This window comes from Sapajus apella, unplaced genomic scaffold (genome assembly GCF_009761245.1).
Source record: "Sapajus apella isolate SASKATOON/1434 unplaced genomic scaffold, GSC_monkey_1.0 scaffold2, whole genome shotgun sequence".
In the NCBI taxonomy this organism is placed as follows: Eukaryota; Metazoa; Chordata; class Mammalia; order Primates; family Cebidae; genus Sapajus; species Sapajus apella.
The window spans coordinates 19,144,563-19,155,318 of NW_022436942.1; the positions used below are offsets into that span (position 1 = coordinate 19,144,563).

At 49.0% G+C, this 10,756-nt stretch overlaps 1 protein-coding gene across 1 annotated transcript in view; it reads right to left on the reverse strand.

Annotated features, from left to right (window-relative positions):
- The window catches only part of KIF5A (kinesin family member 5A), a 37,972-nt gene extending 28,719 nt beyond the window's left edge, over window positions 1-9,253 (reverse strand). The window contains exon 1 of the mRNA XM_032289321.1: window positions 8,778-9,253. Within this exon, the coding sequence (XP_032145212.1) occupies window positions 8,778-8,906 (129 nt within the window). The 5' untranslated portion in view covers window positions 8,907-9,253. The remainder of the gene's footprint in view (window positions 1-8,777) is intronic.
- Window positions 9,254-10,756: the final 1,503 nt, after the last annotated feature.

The following is a 10,756-nucleotide window of genomic DNA, read 5'->3' on the forward strand; positions in this document are numbered from 1 at the left end:
ATAGAGTTTCTCTCTTGTTACCGAGGCTGGAGTGCAATGGCACGACCTCGGCTCACCGCAACCTCCGCCTCCTGGGTTCAGGCAATTCTCCTGCCTCAGCCTCCTGAGTAGCTGGGATTACAGGCACGTGCCACCATGCCCAGCTAATTTTTTGTATTTTTAGTAGAGACGGGGTTTCACCATGTTGACCAGGATGGTCTTGATCTCTTGACCTCGTGATCCACCCGCCTCAGCCTCCCAAAGTGCTGGGATTACAGGCATGAGCCACCACGCCTGGCGAGATAAATTTTTATGTGCTGATGTGGAAGGATCTCCAGGACTCAGTGTTTTGTTTTGGTTTGTTTGTTTTGAGGAGACGGAACCTTGCTCTGTCACCCAGGCTAGAATGCAGTGGCGTTATCTAGGCTCACTGCAACCTCTGCCTCCCAGGCACAAGCGATTCTCCTGCCTCAGCCTCCCAAGTAGCTGGGATTGAAGGCTCCTGCCACCACGCCTGGCTAATTTCTATATTTTTAGTAAAGACAGTGTTTCCCCATGTTGGCCAGGTTGGTCTCGAACTCCTGACCTCAGGTGATCCACTCGCCTCAGCCTCCCAAAGTGCTGGGATTATAGGAGTGAGCCGCCATGCCCAGCCCTGTATGGTTTTTTGTTGTTTGTTTTTTGTGACAGTCTCACTCTGTCGTCCAGGCTGGAGTGCAGTGGCACAATCTTGGCTCACTGCAACCTCTGCCCCCTGGATTCAAGAGATTCTCCTGCCTCACCCTCCCAAGTAGCTGTCTGCCTGCCATAATGCCCAGCTAATTTTTGTTTTATTTGTTTATTTATTTATTTATTAAAATGGAGTCTTACTCTGTCGTCAGGCCAGAATGCTGTGGCGTGATCTTGGCTCACTGCTACCCCTGCCTCCTGGGTTCAAGCGATTCTCCTGCCTTAACCTCCCTAGTAGCTGGGACTACAGGTACACGCCACCATGCCCAGCTAATTTTTGTATTTTTAGTAGAGACAAGGTTTCACCATGTTGGCCAGGATGATCTCACTCTCCTGATCCTGTGATCCGCTCACCTCAGCCTCCCAAAGTGCTGGGATTACAGGCATGAGCCACCTCGCCCAGCCCTGTTTTTTTAATTTTTTTAAAGGTGCAGAATGGGATGCATAATATGCTACCATTAGTGTAAAAAAAAGGTATGCATGTATATATGTATTTGCTTATAAATGTATGGTACGTTTTTGGAAAGATCCCCAGGAAGCTGCCTTCTGAAAGGGGAACCGTGTGGCTGGAAAAGAGGGGTGAGAAGGAGAAGGAAACAGTATAAACCTTTCCATATTGTTTGCATTTTGTCACATGTGTGGGTAAGACATTTGAAGGTTAAATTAAAAATTGTAAAATACAGCCAGGCATGGTGGTACAAGCCTATAATCCTAGCTACTCAGAAGGCTGAGGTGGAAGGATTGCTTGAACCCGGGAGGAGGAGGTTGCAGTGAGCCAAGATCACGCTGCTGCACACTCCAGCCTGGGTGACAGAGTGAGACTCCAACTCAAAAAAAAATTGTAAAATAATAAAGTTATGTAGCCATATTTAACAATGGCAAAATAGTCATAATATTTTTTAGAGGAAAAAGGCTACAAACAATATATAGTTTATGATACCATTTTATTAAAATTAACATGTATATATGCAGAAAAAAAGACTGGACAAATACACAAATTACTAATTGCTTTTTTGGGGTGGTAGGATACTGGGTGATTTTCAGCTTCTTCTGTGTGCTTTTCTTTGTCTTTATGTTAACAATTAAAATGTATTAGTGTTGTAATTACATTATTTTTAATGTATTAAAGAAAAATCTACCTTAATTTTGAATTGTAATTAATTCTTAAATTGTAATCTACCTCAATGTTTCTCTCACCTAGTGGCCAAGAAACAGAAACAAACAAAATATGTCTGTTTCAGGCCAATGCCTCTCATCTCTCTTTTTTTTTTTTTTTTTTTGAGACGGAGTTTCGCTCTTGTTACCCAGGCTGGAGTGCAATGGCGCGATCTCGGCTCACCACAACCTCCGCCTCCTGGGTTCAGGCAATTCTCCTGCCTCAGCCTCCTGAGCAGCTGGGACTACAGGCACGCGCCACCATGCCCAGCTAATTTTTTGTATTTTTAGTAGAGACGGGGTTTCACCATGTTGACCAGGATGGTCTCGATCTCATGACCTCGTGATCCACCCGCCTCGGCCTCCCAAAGTGCTGGGATTACAGGCTTGAGCCACCGCGCCCGGCTCATCTCTCTTTTTTTTTAATTTCCTTGTTCCTTTATCATGTGACAAAAGACTTATTGACTTCGAATCACCATTTAAGTACTGTTCACTTTCTGTAATAGCATTTGGGTTGGGGATTGGTGTGTTTCTGGTTGTACAAAGGATAGTTGTATTATATTAGGCAAAATTATGACCTTATTGTCTTTATTTGAAGATTTATATGATCTCGGGAGATGTGTATGGGTTCAAGTTGACAAGGGGTGGGCTTGTGATGGTTAATACTGTCAACTTGATTGGATTGAAGGATGCAAAGTATTGTTCCCTGGTGTGTCTGTGAGGGTGTTGCCAAAGGAGATTAACAGTTGAGTCAGTGGGCTGGGAAAGGCAGACCCACCCTTAATCTGGGTGGGCACAATCTAATCAGCTGCCAGTGAGGCCAGAATATAAAACAGCAGAAAAATGTGAAACGATGAGACTGGATTTCTCATCTCTTCTCCCCCAACAATCTATCCATGTTTCATGAAGCCAGGCATCCAGCCAAAGGGGATTAAATGCAACTCTCAAGCCAACCTTGCCCCTCCCCTACCCACCAAACATAGGCACCAACACACCAACCACCCCACCCCAGCCCCCACACACACTCCCTCAAAACATTCCCAGTTACAGGATTCTAGAAGGCTCCACAGACGCATTAAAATGGAGAGCGCTCTCCAAATGCTGAAGCCAATTATACCCCCTTTTCATTAGGAACCCCTTTACATTAGTCTAGGCTGGGAATAAAGAAAAGAGCAGAGAGGGAGGAAGGGAGATGTTCTCAGATCTGTGAGTCTAAAAGATACCCAAGAGCCAAAAATTGCTGCATTTAGTAAACTCCTGAGCAGGGAAAGCCATGTGACATGAGATATGATTTCAGGGTTTCCAGGAAGGCCTGCTACCTACTTCTTTATTCTTAGCTGGGCTCTAAAATTCCAGGTCTAGCTCTTTATTTCTTTAAGATATTTTTATTCCTTTTAAAATGTAAATTTCTTTTCTTTTCTTTTCTTTTTTGAGATGGAGTTTTGTTCTTTCGCCCAGGCTAAAGTGCAGTTGGGGAGATCTTGGCTCACTGCAACCTCCACCTTCCAGTTTCAAGTGATTCTCCTGCCTCAGCCTCACGAGTAGCTGGGATTACAGATGCCCACTACCACACCGGGCTAATTTTTGTATTTTTAGTAGAGACAGGATTTCACCATGTTGGCCAGGCTGATCTTGAACTCCTAACCTAGTGATCCACCTGCCTCGGCCTCCCAAAGTGCTGGGATTACAGAAATGAGCCACCATACCTGGCCAATTTCTTTTTTTTTTTTTTTTAATTTAATTTTTTTTTTTTTGGAGATGGGGTCTCACTCTGCTGCCCAGGCTAGAGTGCAGTGGCGTGATCTCGGCTCACTGCAACCTCAGCCTCCCAGGTTCAGACGATTCTCCTGCCTCTGCCTCCCATGTAGCTGGGTTTACAGACACCTTCCACCATGCCTGGCTAATTTTTGTAAATTGACTATTGATTATACTCAGGATGAATTAATTGTGTCCGATTTTTTAAAAAATTACTGCTCCTTGTAGAGCAAGGCTAACCTGTGGGCAGTGTGCCCAGAGTAGACTGATTTTCATGAAAATAACTAGACCAGTGGTCTTCCACTTTTCCTGCCTGTAGACACACGGGAAGCACCACCATTATTTACAGCTCTCATAACACACAATTACTCTGAATCAGATTGTAGCATGTTGTGGGAGGTTTCTTATCAGAATCCGGGGGAGTGTAACTCTCTACACTAGCAAACTCTCTGTACTCTCTATATTAGCAAAAGCCATATCTGATGTTCCTCTTCCCTGCCTCTGCCCAAGCCACACCACAGGTTGGGGATCACAACCATGATCCAGATTTTCTTGAAGGCAGGCATTCCCTTTAAATCCCCAACACCAAACAGAGTCCCTGGCCTACAGGATGCTGATGTCGTTTGGATGTTGGTCCCCTCAAAATCTCATGTTGACATTTGATCCCCAATGCTGGAGGTGGGACACGGTGGGAAGTGTTTGGCACATGGAGGTAGATCCCTGATGAGTGGCTTGGTGCGTTCCCTGTGGTAATGAGTGAGTTCTCGCTCTATGAGTTCATGTGAGAGCTGGTTATTAAAAAGGGCCTGGCACCTCTCGCTCTCCCTCTTGTTCCCTCTCTCGCCATGTGATGCCTGCTCGCTCTTTGCCTCCCACCACGATTGGAAGCTTCCCGAGGTCCTCGCCAGAGCAGATGCTGGTGCCATGCTTCTTGTACAGCCTGCAGAACTGTGAGCCAAATATATCTCTTTTCTTTATAAATCACCCAGCCTAGGGTATTCCTTTATAGCAACATATAGAGGACTATGTCAGAGGCTCTTCATAAATATTTGTTGAATAAACATAGATATTGACAAAGAAGGGAGAAGAAGATACTTGGGATCTGGAGGTTTGGATGAAACTATTAGTAAAAAGGAAAAATGTTATCCAGTTCCCAATTTTGTCAACGCTAGCTTGTGGGGAGATAACATATAAAATAGTGATAATACCTAACTCTTACTGAGAGTTTATTGTGTGCCTGCCATGTTACAAAGCAGTGTATATGCATCATCTCATTTAATGCTCGCAGTAATCCTAGGACATAGATACTATTATTATTCCCACTTTATAGATGAGGAAACAGGCTCAAAGAGGTCAGGTAGCTTGCCCACAGTCACACGGCGGAGAAATGCCAGAGCACAGTTTCAAACTCAAGCAATCCGATTCCAGACCCACCCTGCAAAGGGATCCAAGAACTCAAGAGCCAATACTGTGTCAGAGCCTTATCAAGGCTTTTCCTTCCCCTCCTCCATATCCCCCCTCCTTACAATTGGGCATTTTCCCAAGTATTTCCAGACAGAACTAAAGCCTTTCATCATTCCCCTTTTCCAACCTCAATCCAATTTTCAGAAGTATGCAATTCTCCCATCCACCCTCTCCACCTCCAGGTAATCAAAGACTCTGTGAGTTGTTAATTAGAAATAGTCACAGAATCCCTCCTCCTCCTAGGAATGCCCCCGAGATCCAATCTCTCTCCCAGCCCCAGCAGTCTGAGTGCTCCTTAAAACCTGCTCTAAGGGCCTCTCTTCAGAGTCCCACAGTCCAGGGTTCTTTGTTCCCCTTTCACCACGCTCCGAGCCTCCCTGGTGTCTCCTCTTCCATTTGTGTATCCCAGCACCTTTCTGTAATTTTCTATCATGTGTGCTGACTAGAGCTAAGTGGGGGTGGGGGGTTTAAGATCGGGGTCCAAAGATGATCAACCTGTTCAACCCTCAGTAAAGCACTTGGCATCAGCTGAACTTCAAGTGCCAGGTCTGATTTCCATAGTGACACCCCTGGGGATTGTTGCCATGGTAACTCTGCAGCGACACTGGCCATAGTGAACATTACTTCTCCTCTCCATTTTTCTTTATGAGACTCCCCCGAAGCAAAGGAGAGCCCTGCTCCCCACTTCAGATATCAAATCCCAGGCCACCCCAAACAATACTGATTCTCCTCCAATAATCCTGCAGGTCCCAACCTAGCTTTGCCAAGTGAGGGACTCAATGGTCCAAGTTTCTTGCAATAAGAACCCACATAACCATCGGGAGACCTGAGGGAGGTAGGTGTGGACACTTGAATAAAGGGGAAAGAGAGAGACAGAGAGTTTGTGTGTGTGTGTGCACATGTGTGTTTCTTCACTGTCATCCCTCCCACATCTGGTACAGATGCAGCAGCCCAGTCAGCAGGCGTTGGGACACTGCTGAGAAAGACCAAGGCAGAGGACAGAGAGACACCTAAATGGGTATGGTGTGTGCAATGAGCAAAACAAGATGGGCACCACAGAGAGACAGTGACCCAGACACGCTTCTACTATGACTCAGGCCATTGACTTAGGCTAAGCCCCATCCCCCAGGTTCCGGGAAGAAGTCAGAGGAGTGGGGGAGAATAAAGGCACACAGAGCTGTCTCTCCCGCTTATTCTCCTACCCTCTAGCAGGCAGAACAAAGCCCACGAAGGGAAGGGACTCTGAGGCTCAGCACTAGCCGCAGTGCTGCAGAGGCGAAGGGGAGAGCAGTCACAGGAAGGAGCAGGGGCTGCATTGGGAAAGATTCTCCCTCCCACATTCACTCTTCCCGCACCTTCCCAGACAACCTGAAGCAGCTTCCTCCATTAATTCCTAAGCCAGCTCCCCACCTGGTGGGCCCCAAAGAGAACTAGAGGAGAAAAGAGAAAAAGGAGTAGGAGTTTTCTTCCCTTGTTGAGACCCTCTAGGATCTCCTAAAAATCATGTCTCCTGTAACCCTCATTCCCTAAATGACGAATGAATAGTAAGTCTGAAAAAGCAAACTCCGAGGGTGTTGCCTGAGACAAATGGCCCCTGTAAGCATTTATCTTCAAGTAAGAGATTGACAAGGAGGGCTAGGGTGAGGGAAGATACAGAGCAAGACAAAGGTACAGCCCTACAGATATCAGGCAAAACAGACAAGGAAGTTCCAGCTGTGGAGCTGAGATGGAACCTGAATTGGCAGGGGCGTTGGGCTTCTTTTCATCCCTCCTCTTCGCCCACCTCCCACTGTGTCTCTCCTGTTTAGCTGGGCCAACAACTGACAGATAGACACCACAACCCCTCTTCCCAACATCACCCCCGGTCCCATCCCAGCGCTCAGAGAGCCTAAAGGAGTTGGTTCAGACTTACTGGAAAATCCTTTCAGAGCAAGGAAATTGGGCCTAGAAGTTTTGCTCCCCATCATCACCCACCCCTGTTTCTCAGCCGTTATGTCTCGGGGGACCTTAAGCTCCGGCTCTCACAACTAATGCTGGCTGCCCAGGACACTCGGAGAGGGGCCTCCAGAGTTGAACCAGAAATTGTTCTGTTGTTGTTGTTGTTGTTGTTGTTTTGTTTGTTTTTAGCCCATCCAGACTGAACAGACTGCAGGGCCAGAGAGGTCCTTGAAGCAAAGAGAAACAGAGGCCCTCTCCATGTGGCAAACACATACACAGACACACACACACACACACACACACACACACACGCAGACACAGACAAAAGCACTCATCTGAGTTAACGGTGTGGGTAAAGGTGCAGGGTGGTGACAGACTGGGGCTCTGGGGGACCGGCAAGCAGGTCTCCCCAGAGATATGTTTACTCAAAGTCCCATGCTCACTGACTCAGAAGGCCCAGACTTCCTCCCCTTCTTTCCTTCATTCCTTTAACAAACCTGTTTCCAGGTGCTCTGTGCCAAGCACTGTGGATAAAGATACATAAGAAGCACCTCTGACCTTGACTGCCCTCACACCTGCCCCTCCGTTCTCAAGCTGACTTTCGCTTCCTGGCCCAGCACTCCTCAAGCCCTACAGGATTCGACCCCAGATCCTTTCTCCCCACACACAGCCTGAGGTCCCTACCAACCTGGGAAAGGGGAAGTGCACAAGGCCTAGAATTTCCCTTTGGGCCATTACAGATGAAGGTGCAGAACAGAAATCTGGGGACACAATGTGATAGGAAGAGATGGGAGGTTTGCAGTCACAGATTGAGGTTCAGATCCATGGATTTATAGCATGACCTTGAGAAAGTTATTCGAGTTCTTTGGGCCTCAATTTCTGCATCTGTAAAATGGAAATATTGATACTACTTCCAAGTGTAGAATAACAGGCCCACTGTAAATATTGGTTCCCTTAAGATACTCTCCTTGGGTAGGGCTGTCCTGATGAGGTAGAGGTGGATGGCTACTTTTTATTGGATCCTCAAAAGAAAGGATGAATAAGCAAGTACTTACTAGGATCTCAGGGTGTGGGCATTTTTCTTTGGGGGGGTCAGCTGGGGAATCTGAAACCCTCTTCCTACTGTACCTGAGACTGAAAAGCAGACCTGATCTTAGGATTCCAGGACTGGGTGTGGCATCAATGCATTTCTTTCCCAGTAAACCCTTCATCAGACCTGTTCCCCCCAACACACACACACAAATTCAGGCTATAACTACTTTAGGGAATGATGGAGGGTTTGATCTTAGAGCCCACTCCCATCCACACCTCTGCAGAGACCCTGGACTGTTCACCTCCCATCTAACCCACCCAATAGTCTTACCCCTACCTTCCTGAGAGGTGGGGGTAGAGATCTGAGCCAATAACAAAGGGAAGATGTGCTTTCTCTAGGGGAGGGGAGGTGGAAAAGGGGAAAACATCAGAAAAACACAGGACTGGCTCTAAGGGGCGGAGATGCTTCAGGAAGCAGCAAAGGGGAGCTGGGTCTCCCGATGGTAGGGAAGTAGCCCCCTGCACTCTGCGGAGACTCGGCCGCTGGCCTGGCCAGGCCACACCCAGCCATCCTGATGCAGGGGAGAGGAGGGGCTGCGGGGAAGAGGATGAAGGATGAGCGGCGGGGAGGGGGCGCAGAGGGACAGGCAGAGACGACGGCTCTGCGTGGGGGAAAGATTCAGTCACCTGCCCCCTCCCCGAATTCCCTCCTGGGCGACACTCACCCCAATAACGACGCTGTCGTCCCCTTGGAAAATGGGGATGAACTTGTCTCCCCGCAGAATCTCAGCCTGGTTCAGGGGCCGGAATCGGCAGAGCACCTTGATGCTACATTCGTTGTTGGTCTCCGCCATGGTCGTCGCCGGCGTGGGGCTGGGACACTTCTTGGTTGCAGGGGTGGTGTGTGCTCCAGAGGAGGGGGCGCTCAGCTGAGGCCGAGGCGAGACAGGTGCTCGGTCTCTGGAGGCAGAGTTGAGGGCGTCCGGGCGAAGCCTGGGGAGCAGGGCCGGGGCGCACTGTCTCTCTCCTGCGGCAGCGGGATGCGGGCGACCTGGGCGTCTGGTCCTCTCCGGCGCTCTGCCTCTCCGCCCCTCGCGCTGCAGCGCAGCGCTGCGGGCCTGGGCGGGGCCGCGATGGAGGAGCGGGGGCGGGGCTCCCTCCGCTGGGGGCGCTGGCTCGACGTCGACCCCCGAAGGGTGGGACCTCACCGCCCCTCTCCTCCCTCCCTCACCCCTAACGTTGGGAGATAACCTTGCCCTAGACCCTTCCCCACCCAACTCACTCCCTGCATCCCACCCCCACACCCCCGACCTGTTTGTCCCTCCCTCAGACTCCACCCCCTGGAAGGGACAAGGGGACTGAGATGGGCCTGTCGCCTGTGTAGGGAAAAGGGTCAGCAGATCTCCCACTCACTTTATTCCAGGGCATCCCCCAACCCGTCACAGTCCTCTCTCCAAACTGGGGTCACACTTCTCATTCTCCCCTTACCGCGTCCCACATCCCACACGCACGGAAGCTGGACTCCTAACCCACTCAGCCTTCTGGGGGACCGCTGCCTGTAGTCCTATGGAGGTGGGTGTCAGATGAGTGTCAGGGAGGTTCTGGCTACTCCCTTCCCCCGCCACATCCAAAGGTGTACTCTCCTGTCTCCCAAAGATACACACCAGGTCCCCAGTTTCAGGGAAGACAAACTCCCATTCTGGGTTATGGGAATTCAAAACCAGACACAATTCTTATTTTCGTGTCTTCAGTTGAGGATGGGATGAAGGTGGGCAGGAAACATTTTTGCAATAGAAAGGGAGTCAGAAAGCAGTGGAGGAGGGGCAATGATGGAGATGCCTAAGGCCAGAGAGATTTTGAAATCTAAGGCAAACACCTGCATTTGGGTTTCAGGCAAGTTCAGTGTGTGTGTTTCTTCCTGTCTCAGTAACCATTGGAGGATAGAGTCCCAATACCTCAGCCCCTGCTCCCACCCAACACTCCCAAAAAAAAAGATGTGGGGGAAGAAAAACAAAAGAAGTGCCAAGCCCAGAGATTCCTTGTCCTTCTTCCCTTTGGGTCAGACTCCTGCTGCAGCCCCTGGAAAGAACCACCAAGAAGCTGGCCAAATTGATTTTTCTCCACGTCACAGGCCTCTGCTGACCAACAGAGTTGGACTGCAGGAGTTGAGGTTCTAGGCCAAGGGGAAGGGCGGGGTGGATGGGAGAAGGGAGGAGGAGAGGAAAGTTCTGCTCAGCAATTGTCTGGTGAGTGTTTAAGGTCACTTAGACACTATGGGACAAAAGTAAGACGCTGATAGCCTGGCCAGACAAGACCTAACTACTCAGAACTCAGCTGAGTGGGGTTTCCCACATTGGGGCTACACCTCTAACCCACCTTGAGTCTTAAGGGAACTGAAAGAAAAGAGTCCAACATAAGGAACAGGATAGGAAAGCGGTAGGACTATGGAGAAAGGGATAGAGGCTTGGGGAGGAGCCTGGAGAAAGAAAATGAGTTCCAAACTCAAGAACTCAATAGTCACTTGGTTTGGCACCATTTCTAAGTGTTGCAGCATTCTGCAAGCTCAGGAAATATCCTGGGAAACATCCCATCTTTGGGCCCCCAGGGCCTCCAAGGTCGCATCTGTAGTAAAGGAGTTTCAAAATGCCAGTCCTTGGAGTGTCACCGGTCAGAGACAAAAGTTCACTGCGTATGCCCCACCTCC